The sequence below is a fragment of the Onychomys torridus genome, chromosome 18 (assembly GCF_903995425.1).
Source record: "Onychomys torridus chromosome 18, mOncTor1.1, whole genome shotgun sequence".
Taxonomy (NCBI): Eukaryota; Metazoa; Chordata; class Mammalia; order Rodentia; family Cricetidae; genus Onychomys; species Onychomys torridus.
The window spans coordinates 3,243,890-3,268,249 of NC_050460.1; the positions used below are offsets into that span (position 1 = coordinate 3,243,890).

The following is a 24,360-nucleotide window of genomic DNA, read 5'->3' on the forward strand; positions in this document are numbered from 1 at the left end:
CAGTATGACATATAAGACTCTTCATTCCAAATGAAATTGTTTTTGGTTTTTTTTTTTCACAGAATTTGAAAATTTTCCTTAAAACTCAAATGAAAATAGTGAGATTCCCCCAACCCCCTTTTCTGGCTTTAAAAGGAATTTCTGAATTTTCTTCTTTTTGGGTCATTCGCCTCAGCTGAATGCCAAATGCTGTTTATTGAAGGAGGGAGGAGGCATTAAATACAGGCTTACAGAACAATGGGAGAACCCCGGAGGGCAGAAGTTCGCTACCAATATTTTACAATCTTGCATCTAAGCTGTTAACACCCTATATGCTGGATACACAAACAAGGAACTTTCCTTAAGCCTTCAGGAGAGTGGAAACTGGCAGGGAATTAGCATAGGGAGGACATCAAGGTCAAGGTCAGCAAGCAAGACAACAGTTACCCAAAACCGGGACCAGGGACCTACAGGTCCCCATTTTTACTAAAAAATGAGCTTCTGACTTAGGTTGCATGGGATGTCAGCAGGTCACCTTACCTGTCATAGAGACTCCTGCCCAGGCCACACAGGCGCTCTGTCTTAGGTTGGTGAGCGCGCCCCAGGCATTACCTGTCTCTGAATACTCATTATCATGCAAGCTCAATTGTGTGTGAGCTGTAGAGTTAACTGCTGCCAAAGATCTCTAAGTGGCGCTGGGCTTGAAATCTGTGTGTTCAACACAGAAAAGACCAACAGAAGTCCTAACTCACCCATAGCCAGTAGGCTAAAGGCAACTGAGCCATTCCCTTCTTTAACGAGCCTTACTGCAAATTGGAGTCCTTGTAAGATGGTATCCGAGAGCAAATGGAACTTGAGTTTGTAAATTTATAACTTTCAAAGCCAATTGAAATATATATAACTATTGAATTAAATTTATCATGCCTAATAGAATGAAAGATTAGCTAACTGTGGTAGCTACTTTTGCTGCCAGGGTCTCTACTGTGCTAGCTGTAGTAGTAACCAATTATGAAATGGCAATCCCCGAAACAGTAGCTAATTGTCTCTTAATGGCTACAGGGCGGGCCTCAAATTCACAGAGATCCACCTGGCTCTGCCTCCCAAGTGCTGGGATTAAAGGCGTGCACCACCGCTGCCTGGCTTCAATAAGGCTTTTAAATCATCCTTAGTTCTGGTTAACCTACCCTCTACTGCCCCCCTCTTCCCCACAACACCCATTTCCTTGCCTTTATCTCCACTTAAACCTTTCCATTCTTCCACTCTCAGTATTACCTCCTCCCTGCTTCATTCTTCCATTCCTCACACCCTATTTCCCTTTAAAATGCTAGCTTCTGTGGTAAATCCTTTCCATGTGGTTGCTTTTGACCTGAATATTCAATTGGAATTTTACTTTGTTTCAATTAGATAATTTTTATAGTGTTCTCAACCAGCCTCCTTACTCTGCTCCTGCCTCCCCAACTCTGGTCAGGTACTGAATTTTACTATGTTATCTTTATAGCTCTTATAATCATCTTTTTATTGTATTATTAATGAATTTATATTCTTGAGTTTTCTTCCAGTCTCTCTAATTAATTCTGTTTTCTTAACGAAAGTACAACCTTGGAACTATTTGCTTAGTACCTATTAGATACTCAGTAAATCTTCAGATAAATCCAGGTGTATGCCTTTAATCCTAGCACTCCGGAGGCAAAGGTAGGTGGATCTCTGAGTTTGAGGCCATCCTGGTCTATATAGTTAGTTCCAGGATAGCTAGAGCTACAAAATGAGACCCTGTCTCCAAAAAAAAAATAAAATAAAATAAAGCAAAATTAGATTTCACACAAATCAGTGAATGAACAGTTCTGCTGTGATTCAATTAGTAAAGCTCAAGGTATTCATTTGCCATACTTTACAAATTCTAATGTTGTTTCAGCACTGACAGTTCTCAAGACATCTAGTCTCCTGATCCACCCTAATTCTTCCTGTGCTTACCTCTGTAGTGCATTACTTTATCTGAAGTTCAATTATTATCTAAAAACTGAAGGTCTTACCATGCTCTACTTTTGCTTAAAACCATTCTTTTACTGCCTTGGTATTTGTTTACCTTGTCATACAGAACTGAATTGTTACCATGATACCTACTATCTCAGTTAGTGTTCTGTTGCTGTGAAGAGACATCATGACCACAGCAACTCTTATAAAGGAAAACATTTTATTGGAGCTTGCTCACAGGTTCAGAAGTTTAGTTCTTTATCATATTGGGAAGCATGGTGGCACACAGGCAGACATGATGCTGGAGAGGTAGCTGAGATTTGTACAACTGGATCAGCAGGCAACAGGGAAAGAGAGAGCCACTGAGCCTGACTTGAACTTCTGAAAACCTCCAAAGCCTATCTCCAGTGCCACACTACTTCAACAAAGCAACACCTACTTGAACAAGGCCACACCTTCTAATAGTGCCACTCCCTAGTGACCAAACATTCAAATCTGTGAGCCTATGGAGACTATTCTTATTCAGTCTGATACATTCTACTCCCTGATCACCACAGGCTTGTGTCCATATGATAATGCAAAAATGCATTCAGTCCAACTCCAAAAGTTCCCATATTTTTAAGTTTCAATTCTGTTTAAAAGTTCAAAGTTCAAATTCTCTTTTAAGACTCAAGACAATCTCTGAATTCTAACCTCTATAAAATCAAAATCAAGCCAGCCGGGTGATGGTGGCGCAAGCCTTTAATCCTGGCACTCAGGAGGCAGAGCCAGGCAGATTTCTGTGAGTTCGAGGCCAGCCTGGTCTACAAAGTGAGTGCCAGGAAAGGCGCAAAACTACACAGAGAAACCCTGTCTCGAAAAAAAGCAAAAAAAAAAAAAAAAAAAAAAAAAAAAAGACAAAATCAAAAAGCATCTTGCACCCTTCCAACATATAACCTACAGTGGCACAGGATACCAATCCAGATTGGCAAAAAGGGAACTTAGTGAGGAAATACTGAACCAAAGCAAGACAGAAAACCAATTGGGCAATCTCCAAATTGTGCATCTCCATGTCTGATGTCAGATCCTTTGTTTACTGCAACATACTTCTCTCTTTTGAGCTGTTAGTAGCTTTCCTTGGCGGGTATCCTATGACTCTGACATCTCCAACATCTTGGAATCTCACTTTTATAGCTTCACTCAGTGGCCTCCCTGGGCCTCTATGCAAGGGACTCATATGACACATCCTTGGCCTCAGCAGCTTTCCTCAGCTGCAGATTCCACAACCCACTTTTGTGTCTTTGCCTCTAAAGCCAGAACCACATGGCTGAAGCTGCCAAGTCCTTTGGCTTCCTAGGACTGTAATGTGTCCCCTTGTTCAAATACATTTTCACCAGCTTTCTGCTTTCTGTAACACTAAGTGCTCAGCAAGTGCATATCCACAGAACTTTAAAATCCCTGAAAATATATCACATGATCCATGTATATGAATTAAAGCTTGAATTGGAAAATGCATTTATTAATTAGGACCTACTTAAAATTTGTCCAGATATTTATTAATTTGTTACTTTGTGCAAAATTATGAATAAATAACTATTTTGATATCTTTCATGGTATGTATGAATGTTAAATTTGATCATTAGTTTCTCATAGGTTTAAAGATTCAATCATTTTATTTTTGGTTATTGTCAGGTTTAGCAAGGCATTTCTAGTAATAATTATAAATTATAAAAGAGTAAATACAAGTTAGCATGGGTTTAGAATTTTTGTAAGCCCCTTTTTTATTGTTGATGTTTTTTCTGAGACAAGGTTTCTCTGTGTTAGCCTTGCTTTTCCTGGAACTGACTCTGTAGATCAGGCTGGCCTTGAACTCACAGAGTTCTGCCTGCTTCTGCCTTATCAGTTCTGGGATTAAAAGCGGGTGCCACCACCAACAGGCTTTTTGTAAACTGTTTTAAAACAGCAATTCTTTTGAAAACATTTTAAAATAATGTGTACTTTTCTGAACCTTTTTTTTTTTTTTTGCAATTTGAAATTTTTGTAAATTTTTTAACCAAATAAGTTTTCAGTGATTTTCTTTCATAGTGATAGATGTTTTGTAGCACTCACAATATTTTTGAAAATCTTTATCTTGGATTTTTTTATCTGAATTTTGAAACTTCAGGTTTGAAATATTTTTATGTTGTAGAATATTTTAAGGTGTGTTACTTTTGTTTATGTTGCATTTGTTTAACTCTGTGAAGCTGTGTTCCTGTCTAAAACACCTGGTAGTCTAGTAAAGAGCTGAATGGTCAATATAAGGCAGGAGAGAGATAGGCGGGGCTGGTAGGCAGAGAGAATATACAGAAGGAGAGAACTGGGAGGAGAGGTCAAGGAGCCAGAGAAGGAGGAAGACTCCAGGGGCCAGCCACCCAGCTACCCAGCTACACTGCAAGCCACAGAGTCAGAATAAGATTTATAGAAGTAAGAGAATGGGAAAAGGCATAAAGGTAGCTGCGATAATTTAAGGAAAGCTGGCTAGAAATAAGCCAAGCTAAGGCCAGGTATTTATAACTAAGAAAAAGCTTCTCTGTGTGAATTCACTTGGGAGCTTGGTGGCAGGTCCCCAAAAGAGCAAAAAAAAAAAAAAAAAACAAAACAAAACAAAACAAAAACCCAACAACATTAAATTAGATTAGTTACCATTATTGATAAATGGCATTTGTACCCTACAAATAGTTTCCTGTTGAATTTTTCAGACATCAACAAAGGAGACATTAACTCCCTAAAGTGCTGCAGTTAATGGATGTCTTTGCATTTTAAGGGCTTTTGCAAAAAACAAACAAACAAACAAAAAACATCAGAAGCGAACTTCTGCCCTCCAGGGTCCTCCCATTGTGCTATAAGTCTGTATTTAAGACCTCCTCCCTCCTTCAATAAACGGCATTCGGCATTCAAGGAAAAAAAAAAAAAAAGAAGAGGAGGAGGAGGAGGAGAAGATCATGATGGGGAAACCCACAGAGACAGCTGACCAGTACCAGTTGGAGCTCACTGACTCTGGACAGTCAGCCCGGGAACCTGCATGGGACCAAACTAGGCCCGCTGAATGTGGGTGACAGTTGTGTGGCTTGACCTGTTTGTGGGGTCCCTGGCAGCAGGATCAGGACTTAGCCCAGGTGCATGAACTGACTTTTTGGAACCCATTCCCTGTGGTGGGATACCTTGCTCAGCCTTGATACAATGGGGAGGGACTAAGCTCTCCTTCAACTTGGTATGCCAGACTTTGTTGACTACCATGGGAGGCTTTACCCACTCTGAGGAGTGGATGGGGGTAGAGTGGGAGGGAGGTGAGGAGGCGGGAGAAGGGGAGGGAGGGGGAACTGTGGTTAGTGTATAAAATGGAAAAAAATTTAATAAATAAATATATTTTAAAAAAAGTTTTTGCACACCCAATATTAATATACTCTTAAGGGATAAAAAACTTTTCTAGACAAAAATGTTAGTCATCCAGAGTTTAACCAAAATCTTCACTCATATTTTCCTAAGATAGTAGTTATGGATATTGACTGATACATCAGTCTTGAATACACAGTGAGACCCTTTCTTTATGTCTTGAAACGAAAAGTTGTATGATTATCTTTGGACTTAATACTATTTTCCAAATCTAATGAAATAATTTCTAATACTGTTTGACAACATGTCTACTTCTTAGACAGCTCTTTCTTTTCTAAGTCTGTTTTCTTACTTTCTCTTTTGCCTACTAAGATTTTGTAATTATCTACATTACAGCATTTCTAGGCAGCAGCTTGTTCTGGGGACAATGGTTTTAAAGGCCAGATGGTTTGTAGGCCCGTACAATATATAGTAGAACCTTGCTGTTATCATGGCAGGTAGCCTGTAGTGTTGGCATAGCTCAATGCTAACTTCCATAACTACTACTAAAATAGACTGTAACTTAATGTTCTTGGTTAATTATTAGTGAAATTAAATTTTTTTTCTACAGTAAGACATAGTTATGTCCAGCGTGGTAGATGCTTATTATTTTGGAAAATTGCATGGATCATGGATTTTATCTAGGAAACATTTTAGAGTCTACATTTCTGTCAGTCACTCCCCCAGAGACCCTTCCTGACAGTCTGGTAGAATTCTGTTGGTCAGGATTCCTTATGTAGTCCTGTGTCATTTGTTCTGAGTTTGCTCACAGTGCAGGTCACAGAAGGTGACTGTTTCCAGGTGACAGGCTTCTGACCCACCAAACTCAGCAGGTACTTTCCACAACTGTTCCATCCACATGAAAACCCAGCACCACTTTTGCTACCCAGCACTACATACATTTTCTGAATTCTTTGTTTTCTTCTCCTTTTCTTAGTTTTAATTTTGTGAGCATGTTTGAGTGTGCATGGTGTATTTGTGTGCACATGGGTCTGACCCTGTAAGCAAGAGATCAGCACCATGTGGCCTCTTCTCTCTTCTTCCTCTTCTATTTTCCAGACAATATCTCTTCACTGAACTTGGAGCTTTTTGTATCTGCTGGACTGGCTGACTAAGAGTGCCATGGTAGGTCTGCCTCTATCCCCATAAAGTGGGGTTGCAGACATGATGGCCCATATTAAGCTTTACATAGATGCTGGGATCTGAACTCAGATATTTATGCTTATTTGAGTAAGCACTGTACCCACTGAAACCATCTCCCTAGTCCCTTTCTCTACTATTTAAATTATGTGATATTCAGGGTATCATGAAAATTTTAAGAACCTTTGCTAATATATCCTGATGGCATGTGGGACCTCTCTTCTCTGGCTTAGGAGGTTGCCCAAGAAAATATTTTCTTTGAAAAAAGGTTTTCATTACATAAAATAATAATTTTAACATAGAGAACTAAATTTGACCATTATTTGATCTCTATACTGTAGATAAATTAACAATAATACAGTATAAACTCATTCAGGAATTTCTTATATTTAACTAATGGTCAGTTCTCACATTTTTGCATAAATCATCAGTCTATGGAGGCTGATACTAGGTTTAATTTTGGAAATGTTGTAGTACTCTTAGTGGCTACAATGTTAATATATAAAAATTGACTCTTTTTACAATTTCCCTTTAGCTATTGTGTGTCAACACATGGCTATTTTTTAATAGTTTGTAGTAATATACTTTCTGAGGATATTAAATTTAATAAAAACAATTACTTTTTGCTAGCACTTTTAAAAGATACAAATTTTCAGATCTCTACTAGACCGCCTAGTTTTTTCCTCATCTTGGTTTGACTCAAACCTCCACCCCTATATAAGACTACAATCGTAAAATGCAGTACCTCTTCTCTCACAGGTCTGAGCCTGTCTTCACTGTAAAGTGTTTTCAGTATTCATACTTAGCATGATGTGATACTTTCAAATTTAGTGCTTTCAGATGTAAACTAAAGGCACATTTGAGTAACTACAATTATTTATAGTGTTTTTCTGGCTGTTTTTAACTTAACCTAGTTAAAATTTCTGATTCTCTCTTCTTGAAGCAGACAGATGTTTGTGCATAAAAAAACCACAGAAATTTATTGTAAAACCTCACTTAGCATGATTTCACCAGTTCATGAATCAAACCAATAAATGTCATTATCTCAACATGAGTATAGTTAAAGCTAACATAATATCTTGAGTATACTCACCCCTATTTTGAAATTTAAGTTATATTACTATTGGCATAATAACTTCATATATGTTAGAAATTACTATTTGAAAATACTTCATTTTAGCCAACACAAATTAAAAGCATTATTTTTTTCTTCAAATGAAACAAACTAATTTTTAAAAAACTTCCCTTTATTAAAAATATATTCTTTTCTCACATAATATATCTGGATTATGGTTGCCCTCCATTTACTATTCCTAGTTTCTCCTGACCTCCCCTCCCATCTGGATCCATTTCCTTTCTGTCTCTCATTGGGGGAGACGAGAAACTAGATGTAGGGATAATTATAAAATATAACAAAATAAATGTAATGACATAAAACAACTATCACATTGGATTTGCTCAAGACAAACAGACAGAAGGAAAAGAATCGCAGGAGAAGACAAACAAATCAGAGACACACTCAGAAATGAAAACACTAAACTGGAAGCCATATGCAAAGGATTTGGTGCAGGACCAGTGCATACTTCCTCAGTCTCTGTGCATTCATATGATTTTTTTTTTTTTACCATGTTGATTTAGAGAGTTTTGTGTTCTTGGTGTTCTTCATCTCTTCTTCAGAGGCTCTTACACTTCTACCTTCTCTTCTGAGAGATTTCCTGAGTCCTAAGGGTAGGGATTTGATGGAGACATCCCATTTAGGGCAGAGTGTTCCAAGTTCTCTCACTCTGTGCCTAATGTGCCTCATGGCTGTGGATCTTTATATTTGTTCTGATCTGTTGCAGGAGGAAGCTTCTCTGATGAAGGCTGAGAAAGGCACTGATCTATGAGCTTAGCAAAATGTTATTAGGAGTCATTTTATTTTTTGTAGACCAGTAGTATTTGGTTTTACCATAGGTTCTTGGTTTTTGGTCATCTAAGCAGTGTTTGGTATGAATTTCATCTCATGGAGTAGGCCTTAAGTCAAATCAGATATTAGTTGGTTGCTTCCACAAGCTTTATGCCACCATTATATGTTACAGGCAGAATTCCTTTGTCAACCAAAGGGTTTCTGGCTGAGTTGTTGCTTGCATTTCTCTTTTGGTATCCTGTAGAGTATCTTCCTGTACCAAAAATGCTAGAATGTAGAGGTGAAAACTCTGTTGGCACCAGCTCGTCTTTGGCATGTTCAGTGAGTTGTGTCGCTGTTGTCTTCAGCAGTGTATCCTTGCTCTCAGTTTGTGGAGAACAACCCATTGCCTTGGCTTGTTTGGGGTTTCCTGTGGCACCTCTATGCCAACAGTTCAGTTAGGTGTAACCCAATTGCAGCACTGGACATTTTATTTGGTGAGAAGAGATGGGCCAAACTAATTTAATTTTGTTATGCACTCATTTTACAAAGTTGCTTACCAATTAATAAAAACACAGTAGTATGTATTTTTAGCCACAGGAATTGGTCAGTTGCACCTATAGATATAAATTATTATATTTTATAAAGTATTATATATCATAACATTGAATGTGTATACTGTATAGTTGTATGTAATTCATACACATACTTAAATTATATAAACTGAATTAAAATACCCAGATCACTTTATACACTGGGTTTTGAAATATCTTTAAAATGAGAATTGTATTCTAAAAATTGTCTATATTGTTAGTTAAATTACTTTTCAAGCAAGGAAATTTTAATTCTAAAAACACAATTCAGTGTTTGTAATATATGAACACTTTCTGTAAGTTTAATAGTGAGTGTGTGTGTGTGTGTGTGTGTGTGTGTGTGTCTGTCTGTCTGTCTGTCTGTCTATTTGTGTGAATGGCAATCTGTACATTCTTGTTTCACTTACTGCTACTTATCTGACAACTTGTTTCTCAAGTTAGAATAAGAACTGAAACATCATATTAAACTCTCTTGCACCCTCTGTTGTTATTTTGAGAGAACACTACACATAGGTTCAAAGATTTTATTGTCATTACACTTATTTCCTTTCCTTTTCAAATTAGTACTTACTCTGCTACATTTAAAGGCAAATTAGAATCGGCCTTATAGTACATTTGTTTGGAGTTTTCTTTTGGTGTTTTCTTAGTCTGTAGCTGTGCTATTAGCATGTCCCAGTTTAAACGGAGAGTGAGTTTTCTGTTGTTTGTGATTTTTCCTCCAAATAAAAATTCCTACAGGACATAACATATTGCATGTACAATTATCTAGAATTACAAACTTTGTCTTTTGTTTTGTTTTGTAAACCTTTCAAAAGTCAGGTCTCCTCCAATATAAGAATCTAAAACATGTATACTAAAATTTAGAATCTATAACTATAAGGAACAGATGTTTTCATAAACATTTGCTATAATTATTCAACTGTAGGATTGAAGGAATAAAGCAGTTTTTCCCACTTCAAAACTTCATTGCCTTTTCCTCATATAACAAACTGAAATCTTTTCACAAATATCGCTAGTGAAACAGTTCAACCTTGTATTTGATATGTTTTTGAGAAAGAAAAACTGCTTTTTGTTTCCCTATTACATTCTTTTGCATCTTGAAAATTATAGTTAATAGAACATTTTCATGGTTGCCAGTTACAAACTATAGAAAATCTTTGCCACATTTTATGATAAAACATGGCTATTAAAAAAAAAAAAAAAAAAAAAAAGCCAGACATGTGTTGTAAGCTTTTTAACCCAACAGAGGAGGGAACCTCATCTACATAGCCAGTACAGGCCAGCCAGAGCTCTATAGAGAGACACTTAGAATCAGGCCCAATCCCTGGTTCATGAGCTGGCCTGTGGAGCCTAGTGTCTATGGTGGGATACTTTGCACAGCCTTGGTGCAGGGAGCAGGGGCTTGGACCTGCCTCAGCGGAAAGTTCCAGGCTCTGCTGACTCTCCATGGGAGGGAGACCTTGCCTTGGAGGAGGTGGGAATGGGGTGTGGGTTACTGGGGAAGACTGGGGTCGGGAGGTGGGAGGAGAGGAGAATCCGTGGTTGGTATGTAAAATGAATAGAAAATCTCAATAATAATAATAATAATAATAATAATAATAATAATAATAATAATGTATGGAAAACGAATAGGAAATCTCAATAATAACAATAATAATAATGTATGGAAAACGAATAGGAAATCTCAATAACAACAATAATAATAATAATAATAATAATAATAATAATAATGTGTGTAAAATGAATAGGAAATCTTAATAATAACAATAATAATAATAATAATGTATGTAAAACAAATAGGAAATCTCAATAATAACAATAATAATAATAACAACAACAACAACAACAAAACAAACAAAAGCCCAACAACTTCTTTTTTTAATGAGTTTTTTGTATTTGATCTTAAAAAACAAACCTAAATGAACAAGAATTATGTAGCTAATATTTTGTATGTTTAAATAATCATAATCTTTATTTTTAAGGAGAAAGAAGACTCTGACTTTCAATGTATATCATATTTGTTCTGTACTGATTTTAGAATGCCATACAGGAGCATGTGTATTACAGAAATTGCTGTTTAATGAACTGAGATACTGTTTCTTCTATCTTTTCAATTTATGTAGATGCTATTAATTTATAACAGAAATAAACTGTTCTTTGTATATTCAAACCCATGTATTCAAAGAATTAGCATACATACAGCTATGGTATTCTTAAACATTTAAGTTTTGAATATTTTTAAAATAGTTTCTCCGTTTTTGAATGCTGAAATCTATTTTAAGTTTTAAACAAAGAACATAAACAGCCAAGTGATCAGAAACACCCTGGAATGATACTTTGAAAAAAAGAATCACATTGAAAGGCTCAGCATGACAACTGAGTCTATTTCTGAACATTTGAAAGTGCTGGTCATACTTGCAAAGTCTTAGGTAGAATTAATACTTCCATGTGACACAGCACAAGGCTGTCATACAAATTACATTCCAGTTTTCAGTAACCATTTAATGAGTGGCATAATTATGGAATCAAAGTACCTAGTGTTATGTATAATAATTTAAATTACCAGGCGGTGTTGGCGCACAACTTTAATCCCAGCACTCGGGAGGCAGAGCCAGGCAGATCTCTGAGTTCGAGGCCAGCATGGGCTACAGAGTGAGTTCCAGGAAAGGCGCAAAACTACACAGAGAAACCCTGTCTTGGAAAAAAAAAATTAAATTAAGTTCATTTTAAAACTGAATTCTTTACAATTACTATTTGATATGACCAGGTCTACTGTGATAGTCTCTAGTAAAACCTAAAATATTTCATTATAAATCAAAATTATAAGTCATAATTGAATAAATGATTAAATTTTTAAGCTTTTAAATGTAAAGTGATGTTGAAAGTTACATTGTAGGGATTAGAAGTGCAAAATTTTGTTACATACTGTTCATAATTTGTTTTGAAGAAGAAATGATACATTTAATAGTGTACTGCTTCATAAAAACTGTATTTTAAAATATATATTCAATGAAATAAACTCAAATTTCTAAATAGAAGAATTTTTTATCCTGGGGTATTGCCAAGCTTTTAAAATATTTTAAAAATTTTATTATCTTGTACATTATCTATGCCCATACTTATTGATTCATTCTAAATTTGATTTCACCAATATTCTTGTTTTTTAAGTGAAAAAAGTGCTATTACAGAAAACGTGTTTATTGCTATGAAGAGACACCATGACCATGGCAACTCTTAGAAAGCATTTAACTGGGGCTTGCTTAAGGTTTCAGAGGTTCTATCCATTATCATCATGACAAGGAAGCATGGTGGTGTGCAGGCAGACCTGGTGCTGGAGAAGTGGCTGAGAGCCCTACATCTTGCAGGCAGTAGAAGATAGACTGTGATGCTGGGTGGTATCTTGTGCATAGCAGAACTCCAGGCCCACCTCCACAGTGACACACTTCCTCCAATAAGTCCACATTCCCTCATAGTGCCTCTCCTTTTGGGGCCATTTTCCTTCAAACTATCACAAAACACAAATGTCTTTTGGTGAAATTTTGTTACATGTTTTGTATTTCTGCATTTTTAAACAGTTCAAGCATGGCATTAACAACAGTTAATAATGACATATTTTGGAAGAAATGTTGAGATATACTAGAAGCTTCCTAAAATGTGTTCTTGATCACCATACCCCTTGTCTGTGTTTCTTTTACCTCTCTACTTAGGAGAGTGCTGGATAGTGTAGCAGATTTTAGCTTTGATCTCTGTCTATATCCATTTTGGCTGTACTAGTGGCAAGAAAGGGCAACCTAGTCTCTTACAAATGATTCCCTTTGTTCATAAATATTAGCATGTAATTTAATGGTTTATAAGCTTCTATGTTTCTGTGAGTCATAGAAAATAATTGCATCATACTTTACTTTTCCTGTTAGCAATTATGTTGGCAGTGCTTCCACCTCAATTAGGAGTTTGGGATTGGTTTATATGTTGACATCCACATGAACTTTTACCTAAAGGCTCAGAGTACAAAAGATAAGTGAGAGATAGAAAAAGAATAATGTATGTGTGTTGTTTTAAAATTTCTTTAGATGCCAATACATAGAGTTTTTTAAGTGAAATATTCACTTTTACAATTTCTGTTATTTCATCATATTTATTTCTGTGTCTAGGAGATCCAAGTCAAAATGGAAAAAGAACTAATTCTACCACAGACTCTGAAGGAACCTTTAATTCATACACGTAAGTGATAATTACATGTACATACAGTTTTACAAGGTATCATAGAAAACACAAACTTTTATAGAATTGTGGTCTTAGAATAGCAAGAACTTATAACCATGTCTTTATCACATGTATAAAAGACAGGACAGTGTGCTATCTGGCAGTCTGCAAGCTTAAGAAGTAACAAAATGTAGCATCCTAAATTAAGTACATATTTTATCTTTTTGCCTCTTTAGTGATTTCATCCTGACTTAGATTTTGGTTAAGAAAATGTTTATAAATTTTGTGCTTCATTGCATGAAAACCAAAGAAAAACATTAAATATTTCCAATAATATTTGAAAGTTTGTATAATGAACCCAAATGTTTAAATTCTGTTTTTTCCTTATAGGAAAACCCCTGCATATTCAGTACTAGTATATTTAAGGATATCAATAGCAATCAGATAAATAAATTCTTTAATTGAGATACGTTGTCCTGATGATTAATTAGTAGTTCTAATAGTGTATACCAACACTTTGAGACATGCACATGAACACTATACACTAGGCAACTCATTGCATTCTGAGCTTTCTTTGTGTATATATTCCATTTCATCATTGGAGCTGCATCATTTACGTCTTCAGATTACAGGCATGCTGTTAGCTTTTACACTAGGGCCTTGTATGTAGGAGGTACTTGTAGGAATATTGTGAATAATACCATTATTACAATCTTCTTATGAATTCCTGAAGTGATACGGTAATTTAAATATTTGACATCCTTATTGTATAGTAGTTGGGGTTTATATAAGTTATCAGTCGGTCAGTTGTCACTGATAGTACAAAAGGCTTGAGCTCCCATGATACTGTAGAGAGCTTGTACTTCTCATACTTTCATTGTACCATGTTAAAGGGATGCAGTTCTCTTACGCCTCCTTTCAGTCTAAAAGTATAATGTGAAGTTTGAATGTGACATAGTAAATAACAGACAAATTCCCTATTTGAACATGTCATGACTGATCAAAATAACCAACAAAGGTGAATATAAAAGAAATTATCTATAACTTGGCATGTAACTGAGGAGTATTGATATGTATGGATTCTATGGTTATGATACAATGTTTTTAAAGTACAAGTGCAATAACAACAAGTGGAAAATGATATTACAACAGAAAGTCATTTCCTTCTTACTTGTGTACATTTTGTTGACAAATTTTATAATTACATTAATATTTTAGCTAATTATAGTAAAAAGATATTTTAATATGAAGACAGTATTGTGTTATAGTTTGTTCTGTCCTTAACTAGTTCAGAGATTAAAATATCTCATTATTGAGTGATAATTTTGTTTTGAAAATGAGCTGTTATTGCAACTTACTGCACAGTGAATACTTTTGTTAACTAAATACTTTAATTAATGCCTGTCATTTTTATAGTATTAGGATATTAATTTATTGTACTTTAAAAGTACAAGGGAAATAGATCAAGTAGTATAGTATGTGAAAGTGGGTTTTTGATGGTTGGCAGGCCAATGCTGCTATTAAATGGTATTACAGTATTTAAGGTGTGAAATTAGGATTTCTTTTTACCCTGTAGGCAATAGCTCTTATAATGTAATTAGCTTATTTTGAATTTGACATTTAAGTTAAATGTAGAATTCACTAAAATACAGCTCTAGAGTATATTTTCATATTGATTTTTACTGACTAAAGAAACTCTTGCAGAATCACATTACAGTAGCAGCAGAATGTTCAGTACAATTTACTTTTGAACATGTGAATTCTTTTTGTTATCATTCTAGGTCTTTTAAATTAACTTGAAATAGGTCACCAGAAAAATGTATAGCTTCAGGCTTTCAAAACAATGTTTTATGTAACAAATTTACCTTTATGTTATCTAAACTACCTCAAACATAGGTTTGCTGTTGTATTTTTTGTTTTGTTTGCATTTTGTTGTTTGTTTTTGAGACAGAGTCTCTCTACATAGTCCTGGCTGCCCTTGAATACACAGAGACCTGCCTTCCTCTACCTCCTTAGTGCTGGCATTAAAGACATGCACCACACTTGGCTAGAAATCTTCAACTTTATAGATAAGACACTTGATACCTTAGACCTCCTCAGGAGAGACCAAGCATTCTCATGTTGTTATCTGGGATGAGTACATCCATAACATGACTATGGAATTTCTAACATTCCTGTTTCCCACAAATTTTTAAAGGACTGAGAAAAAGTATATGAATGAAAGCTTCTTGAAGATCTGAGGGTAAAGCCATGGAATTATTATTTCTGATCACCCATCTCGACTAGTAACATATTTGCCTTAGTTTTCTTCATTGGCACCTCTTCCATTTTGTAGCGTCAGTCTTATATTGGGCACCTTAACATTTGGATATTTGTGTTTTATTATTCTGGCATTTCTCATACATTATATCTGATGGGAATTTCCCCTCCCTCCACTCCTTCCAGCTCTAACCCCACCCCCTTCTCTCTCCTCTACATCCACTGCTCCTCCATATCTCTTCAGAAAAGAGCTGTCTTCCCAGGGATATCAACCAAACAGCATAACAAATTACAATAAAACTAGGTACAATCCGTCAGATAAAGGCTGAATGAGACCATCCAGTAGGAGGAAAAGGGGTCCCAAGAGCAGGCAAAAGGGTCAGAGGCAGCCCCTGCTCCCACTGTTAGGAGTCCTGCATTAACACTAAGCTAAACAACCACAGCATGTATGCAGAGGACCTAGCTCAGACCCCTACACAGTCCATGTCTATTCAGTATCTATGAGCTCCTATGAGCCCTGCTTAGTTGATTTTGTTGGCAGTGATCCTTCCCTACTTCCACAGGATTCCCTGAGCTCCGGCTAATGTTTGGCAATGGGGTCTCTGTATCTGTTCCCATCACTTGATGGATGAAGCCTCTCTAATGACAATTGGGCTAGGCACCAATCAGTGAGTATAGCAAACTATCATTAGGAATCATTTCATTGACTTTTTTTTTTTCTTTTCTTTTCTTTTTTTTTTTTTTTTTGGTCAGTCTGCTGTGGGATGTCTTTCTGTAGGCTGTGAACATATGTTGGTCCCATTGTCTAATAAAGTTGTTTTGGCCTAAGGCAAGGCCACTTAGAGGCAAGTGGGAAATCCAAACAGACAGGAAGAAGAAAGGCAGAGAGAGTTGCAAGCCAGCTGCCCGAGGAGCAAGATATAATGGGACCCAGGTAAAGCCACAGAACACATGGCAAAACATAGATTAGTAGAAATGGGTTAATTTAAGATGAAAGAGCTAACTAGCAAGAAGCCTGACCCATTGTAAATAATATTAAGCCTGACAGTTTGTAAATAATATTAAGCCTCTGAATGATTATTTTATAAGTGGCTGCTGGACCGTGCGGCCAGCTGGGTCCGGAAGAACCTTGGGGCTACACCAGCCCTGTTTGAGTCTACCCTGTTATCTGGGCTATCCAGGCTCTGGTCCCTGGCTATCTAGTCATTGACTCCCTCTTGTTGCATTGGCCCCAAATTGGACCAGTCATTGGTTGGCCACTCCTACCATTTCTGTGCCACCATTACCCCAGCCCATCTTTTAGGCAGGACAGATTATAGATTGAAGGTTTTATGGCTGGATTGGTGTCCCATCTTTGGGAGAGTCAGACTAGTAGATTCCAGGTGGTTTCCACAGCACTGGGTTTCCACATCACTCCTTCCCCAATGTTTCCCAATTACTATCATCTCTTCCATTACTCTCTCCTTCCACTGCCTCCAACTACCCACCTAATCCCTACTGTTCTCATCCCCATCGGCCCACAGTCTACCCACAAAATCTTTCTTCTTTCTCCTTCCTGGGAAGATCCATGCTTCCCCCGGAGCTCTCCTTGTTACTTACTGTCTCTAGGTCTGTGGGTTTAGCATAGTTACGCTTTACTTAACAACTGGCTTGAGGCTAGCACATCCTAGACAAGCACTCCAAACTAAGCTATATCTTTAGCACACAAGGTCTCTTTATATGACCTAAACTGACCGTGAACTTCTTCAAGTTCTAATGTAGCTAAAATTCCAGGCCTGACACAACAGGCCTGGTTATACTCTCCCTTTTGTTATTGTATTATTATAATGTTATATTAGCAAGTTTCAAGAGTTCATAGTTTATTGTGTTTGTTGGTTACTTTAATAAATATCTAAATGTTGAATATAGGATGAAATAATGATTGCAAATGCATTGATGACTTTGGACAAGCCTTATACTGTGTGTACACTTTGAAGTGAGGATGATAAAATGTAGTTGATGTGAGAAATTGTCAAATGGTAAATGCTGAATATTAATTGCTTTTATTGTTCCAACAAATGTCACTGTCATCATCTTCAAGCTTTTGGTATTGGTTGTATAATGAAAAAATAGCCTCTTTTTCTTTTTCCTTCTTTTTTCTTTTTTCTTTTTCCTTTTTTTTTTTTTTCTTTTGTCTAATTTGAGCCTAGGTCTATCTATATAATCCTGGCTCTCTATGTAGACTAGGCTGACCTTGAACTCTGAACTGCCTGCTTCTACCTCCTGAGTCCAGGATTAAAGGCTTATACTACCATTCCCAAATTAAAGGACTCTTGAAGCTCTACCTCTGAGACACAGTGTTCCCATTACCTTTGTATAACAACTTCTACAGCCTGGTAGTGGTGGCACATACCGTTAATCCCAGCACTCGGAAGGCAAGTGGATCTATGTGATTTTCAGGCCAGCCCGGTCTACGTAGTGAGTTCGAGGACAGTCAGAACTACACAGAGAAACCCTGTCTCAAAAAAATAAAACAAAACAACTGTTAAAGTTGTTGCACTATTAAAATCACAGGTTGATATCTGGAACTTTTAACAAGTAAGTTTTGAAATATAAAAATCAGGGGACTCTGAGTGTAGCTTTGTCAGTCTAATGCTTATATAGACTTTAAAAAAAAAAATAGCCAAGTTTTATTTGGCATTTATATCTTCATGTCATTTTTCTTCATTGATTCAAATAGAACATACTTATAATTAACTCTCAGAGCACCAGAAATATTTTTACACAATGCCTTGGTTTAGAGGTTTTGGTTAAAATTTGTTTGTGTATCTCCTAACCATTTAAAATGGAAAATTTCTAAAAACTGAGAAGATATCATTGATTTTATTAATCATATTTTATACTTTTTAAAGAACAATGTTAGTGTCTCCTGTCAGACATTGATCTTTATTTCTAATGTAACCATCAAACAGAATCTTGCAGAGGCTGAGAGAAGACAGTTTGTAAGTCTGGAGAAGATGCCTAACTGGCTCTGTAGCAGGCGGCCACCTTGTAGAAGGGCAGCTGACCTTTTTGCCAAAAGAAGCAAGCCTGCTGCCACCACATGAATACAGACTGTTATATTAGTTTGTGTAGTTGCAGTAACAGCTGTTTGCATGACTTTAATTATCTTGTTAGATGATATAACAGTGATCTATGAAATAAATAGAAGGTGAACATATTTAAACTTTATTACTATATCTCTAAATATTCTAAATAATAAGATAGCATCCTACACAAGTTCAGAGAATATGTATTGTTGAGTTAATGTAGTGTTTTGTTCAGACTTTTAAAGTATAATTCTAATATAGAAAAGAACTCCATTTTCACCTCATATATCAGTAAGACTTAGGTTGGGTTTATATAGCCATAAACCTACTATAAATTGGGTTTACTAGTCAACTTGTTTAGAAAAACTCAGACCAATTACTTCATATTCTCTGAGAAACTGGAAATATTATTTAATTTTCATTTGTTGTCTTGTATAAATAGCATAAAGATCTTTGATCTCATTTTCCATATTCTGCATATGTATAAGGGATTGAATTTTTTACCTTTTTCTATTTAATTCTACTTAGCTCCATTTATGAGTATATTTCCACAAGCTATACCAATCAGGAAAGTGTACTACTAATATTTTTTTCTAGATTTTGACAACTGAATAATCTTCCAGTAATAATATTTTAGTTTTCTTTTTTCTTTTCTATTTCTCTTTTTGTTTGTTTGCTTGTTTGGTTGGTTGGTTTTTCAAGACTGTGTTCCTCTGTGTAGCCTTGGCTGTCCTGGAACTTACTCTATAGACCAGGCTGGCCTTGAACTCAGAGATCCGCCTGCCTCTGTCTCCCAAGTGCTGGGATTAAAGACGTGGTGTATTCACCAGAAAGTTTTGAAATATAAAAATCAGGGGACTCTGAGTGTAGCTTTGTCAGCCTAATGCTTATATAGACTTTTTAAAAAAATAGCCAAGTTTTATTTGGCATTTATATCTTCATGTCATTTTTCTTCATTGATTCAAATAGAACATACTTACATATGGTGCTCTGAGAGTTAATTATAAGTATGTTTAAGGGAGGGTAAGAGGGGTATCAACACAGTGATCTGGCCCAATTTTGTGCACTTGGCTCCTGATGGGACTTAAAGAAGGAACTTCATTTTTTTTTTCTGCTTCTACATCCACAGATGACATTTGTAACCATAATACAGAAGATCTATATATCCGTACCATAGATCAACTAAAACATGTTTATTTTCTTTATATACTAAGCCAAAACCTTTTTCTCTTAGCTTCTTAACATCATCGAATTTCTAGCTACAGTACTCTTGAACTATGTAGTCGTTATTAAGTAAAAAGAGGGCCTGTGAATGAAAATCATCAGGATACCGAAACAGTTAATCTGATCACAGAGGCAGCTACTAAATGACTAGTGGATTTATATAGCATATTGGATGAAGATGCACAGGACCGAGCAATAGTTGACATTTGGATTGGATAGCACAAAATAGTGTGAGATTGCACCACTAATTACTATGTAGCATAACATTGATGAGTTGTTTATTCTTGAAATCTTCCATTTCACACTTTCAGAGTGCCAGTGGACTGGGATACCTGAAGTTATGATCGTGAAACTTCAAGAAAGAGGATAAAAGACTTTCAATATATGCCCTTAAGGAAGCTGGTAGTTATGAGAAGGGCTGAGGAAATGGTTTGGTGGTTAAGAGCACCAGCAGCTCACAACTACCGGTCAGTCCAGTTCCAGGGTATCCAATATCTTGTGGATCCCAAGAACCAGGAACCATTTGATTCATATATATGCATGCAGGCAAAAAATTCATACATAATAAATAAATAGTGGTTGGGGATTTAGCTCAGTGGTAGAGCACTTGCCTAGCAAGTGCAAGGCCCTGGGTTCGGTCCTCAGCTATGAAAAAAAAAAGACTAAACAAACAAACAAACAAACAAATAAATAAATAAATTGTTCAAAAATAGATCTAAAGGAATACCACTAAAAACAGAATGGAGAAAAGGGAGTGGTCAAGAACAAAGCATAATGATAGATACATATGAAAATCATAGTAAAACCATTTATCTTTATGCTAACAAAAATTAATTGAAAAATAGCAAGTAACTATGCAAACAAAACTGTTATTTAATGCAGAGACAGAGAACTTTGTGTTTTCAAAGTACAAACATCATCTGAGAAAAATTACATGTGGATCTAGGGAATATTTTAGTAATCTCAACATTTTCCTGTTGAGTTAAAAAAAAAAAAGAAATCATTGCTATAATACATCTAACTTTAATATGCCAGATACCTTGAATATCACTGTGTGTCTTTGAAATTTTTTAATTTTTCGCTTGGTTTAGTGGTGCATGTCTTTAATTCTAGTAGTCAGAAGGCAGAGGCAGGAGGATCTCTGAGTTTAAGGGTCAAGCTGGTCTATATAGTAAGCTCCAGCACAGTTGGAGTTACATATCATAAGACCTTTTCTAAAACAAACAAAGCTATACTTTTTCTTTGTAAGTATACTGTTTGCACATTTTCTTTCTGAAAATCCTCAATACGATATTTTCTAAAATTTGAACCTGGTTTGTGTATTAACAATGCCTTAAAAGTTTTGAATTGGGTAGCAGTCTAGTCTTCTTTGTTTTATATCTAGTATCCTCCTATGAGTGAGTACATACCATGTTTGTCCTTCTGAGTCTGGGTTACCTCACTCAGGATGATTTTTTTCTAGATCCATCCATTTGCCTGAAAACCTCATGTTGTCATTGTTTTTCTCTGCTGAGTAGTACTCCATTGTGTATATGTACCTTATTTTCTTTATCCATTCTTCAGTTGAAGGGCATCTAGGTTGTTTCCAGGTTCTGGCTATTACAAACAATGCTGATATGACCATAGCTGAGCAAATGCCCTTGTGGTATGATTTAGCATTCCTTGGGTATATGCCCAAGAGTGCTACAGCTGTGTCTTGGGGGAGATGGATTCCCAATTTTCTAAGGAAGCGCCGTGTTGATTTCCAAAGTGGCTGTACAAGCTTGCATTCCCACCAGAAGTGGAAGAGAGTTCCCCTTGCTCCACATCCTCTCCAGCATAAGCTGTCTTCTGTGTTTTTGATCTTAGCCATTCTGACAGGTGTAAGGTGGTACCTCAGAGTCGTTTGCATTTCCCCAATAATTAGGGATGTTGAGCAATTCCTTAAATGTCCCAATGACAGAGAAATGGATGAGATCTACATAAACAACCTGGATGACAGTGGGAGTAGTGAAATGCAAGGTTCCAGGGAAAGAAAGCTTCTGGGAGCAGGAGATCCCAGCTCGATCAAGAACAGAAAGGGAGGACAAGGAATAACACCATGATAAATGATGACCACATGAGAACAGGAATAGGCAAAGTGCTGGAGAGGTCCCCAGAAATCCACAATGATACATCCACTGTAGACTGCTGGCAATGGTCGAGAGGAAGCCTGATCTGACCTAGTCTGGTGATCAGTTGGCCAAACACCCTAATGGTCATGCTGGAACTCTCATCCAATAACTGATGGAAGTGGATACAGAGATCCTTGGTCAGGCCCCAGGTGGAGCTCCAGGAGTCCAATTGTCGAGAAAGAGGAGGGACTGTAAGAGTGTGAATTGTTGAGACCAAGATTGGAAAAGCACAGGGACAAATAGCCAAACGAATGGAAGCACATGAATTATGAACCAGAGGCTGTGGAGCTCCCAGCTGGAGCAGGCCCCCTGGATAAGTAAGACAATTGAATAGCTTGAACTGTTAGGAAGGCACCCAGGCAGTGGGGACCGGACCTGTCCTTAGTGCATGAGCTGGCTGTTTGGAACCTTGGGCTTACACAGGGACACTTTGCTCAGCCTGGAAGGAGGGGACTGGAGCTGCCTGTACTGAATCCACCAAATTTAAATGAATCCCCAGGGGTGTCTTGGCCCTGGAGGAGATGGGAATGGAGAGGAGGTGCTGGGGGAAAGGTGGGGGCAGGGGAGGGAGGGAGGAGGACAGGGGAACCCATGGCTGATGTGTAAAATTAAAACACAAATAATAATAATTAAAAAAGATTCCTGAAAAAAAAGTTTTGAATTGGGATGCTAAGCCAGCAAAGCCTATACCATGATTCTAAAGACCTCAGACTTGCAGAGTCTGAAATGTTTGTAATGCAGTGCAGTAGACAGGGCCCTTGATCTGTATGTAAGTGAGTGAGGTTCTCACTGTCTTTTGTGGAGAGGTGTTTTTCTGTTTTGGGTTTTCACAGGCAGTAGGAAATTATTTTCCCAGATATACTAATCCAAACTAACTTAAATGCATCAATTGACCTCATACTAAAGTTCATTTTATCATATAACCCATTTGTCTTCATTTTAAGCTATATTTTCTTGGTTCTTTTTAAATTTGTTGTTGAATTTGGTTTTATTTGGGCTTATGACCCAGATCTTAGCCATAGTTCTTTTCACCAATGAGCCATTTTGATATCTTATAAACATATAGTCATCTGTGGAGATTTTCTCTCCTAACTTTAAGATACACATGTGTGAGGGAGCTAGGGAAGGTGACTGTGGCAGAACATCCTTGGGTCTAGTGAGGAAGTGGGCAACCCTGTGCCTCATAGTTCTTACCAGTAGCATCATTCATTTAGGATGATTAAATACCATATTGTAGTATCACATACAAAGCTATTTAAACACATGTATTATTTAGTCTTTGATAGTTGTTTTCTTCTGTGTGAGTTTGTGTCATGTGTGTTTTTGTCCTGATATCCCTTGAACCGTAATAGTTGCTGCTTTTAAAACTGAGTGTCTATATAAATGGCATTCTTAAAAAATTCTGAGCTTAGTTCAGGAACCATGAGCTACATGATGCTATTTAAATTACAATAACCCAGGCAATTCTTCATTTGTACTAACCAGATTTCAGCTGCTTGAGTGATACATGTAATTGTTATGGTGGAAAGAGAAATACAAAGATATCTTTCACCTCATTGGTGCTCACTTGGAGGTTGTCAAGTGGATGGTAGACTCATTGTAGTATTTTGTTCTGTTTTATGTCATTTTTGTTTGCTTTATTTCATTCATTCATTCATTCATTTATTTCTGTATCATATCTATCTACCATCTATTTATTTTAGACAAGGGAGTTTCTTGGCTACTGTTCTATTGCTGTAAAGAGACACCATGACCATGGCAACAAGAAAACACTTAATTGGGGATTTCTTACAGTTTCAGAGGTTTTGTCCATTATCATGGTGGGGAGAATGGTAGCAGGTAGGCGAACATGTTACTGGAGAAGTAGCTAGGAATTCTACATCCAGATATGCAGGCAGCTCAAAGAGTAGAAAGCCACTGGGCCTGGCTTGGGTTCTTGTAATGTCAAAGGCCATCCTCAGAGACATAGTTCCTCCAACAGGGCCACATTTCCTTAATCCTTTCAAATAGTGCCACTCTTTGGTCTTTAAGCATTCAAGTCTCTGAGCCATTCTTATATAAACCACCACATAGGACCTCTCTATGTAGTCCTGGCTGTCCTTGAACTTGCTGTGTGGACCATGTTGGCTTCTAATTCACAGAGATCCACAAGTCGCTACCTCTTGAGTGTTGAGATTAAAGGCATGGGCCACCATTTCCTGTTATTGTAGGCTTCTTGAGTGAAGATACTTCAAGGATACATGCATTGTTGCAGTGTATAACCATAGAAACCATTCTACTCCTGGAAAACATATATGTCTTAAGAGAGATTTGGGTTTTAGAAGCCAAGTAAATAAACATCCATTTCAAATAAACATTTACTAAGTAAGTCCATTGCTAAATAAACATCCATTTCAAATTCATGGAAAATAATTTATTTCTGATATTATGAGTGTTCCTCTACAGTTTTTCTTGTATTATACAGTGTATCGTAAGCCACTCAATCTTCCCTCCCT

The 24,360-nt window shown here is 36.7% G+C and overlaps 1 protein-coding gene across 2 annotated transcripts in view; it reads left to right on the plus strand.

Moving 5' to 3' along the window:
• Window positions 1–24,360, plus strand: part of Tbc1d5 (TBC1 domain family member 5) — a 292,901-nt gene that overhangs the window by 58,881 nt on the left and 209,660 nt on the right. For both annotated transcript variants that reach the window (XM_036167803.1, XM_036167804.1), the window contains one exon: window positions 13,110–13,179. In XM_036167803.1, coding sequence (XP_036023696.1) covers window positions 13,110–13,179 — 70 coding nt within the window. The remainder of the gene's footprint in view (window positions 1–13,109; window positions 13,180–24,360) is intronic.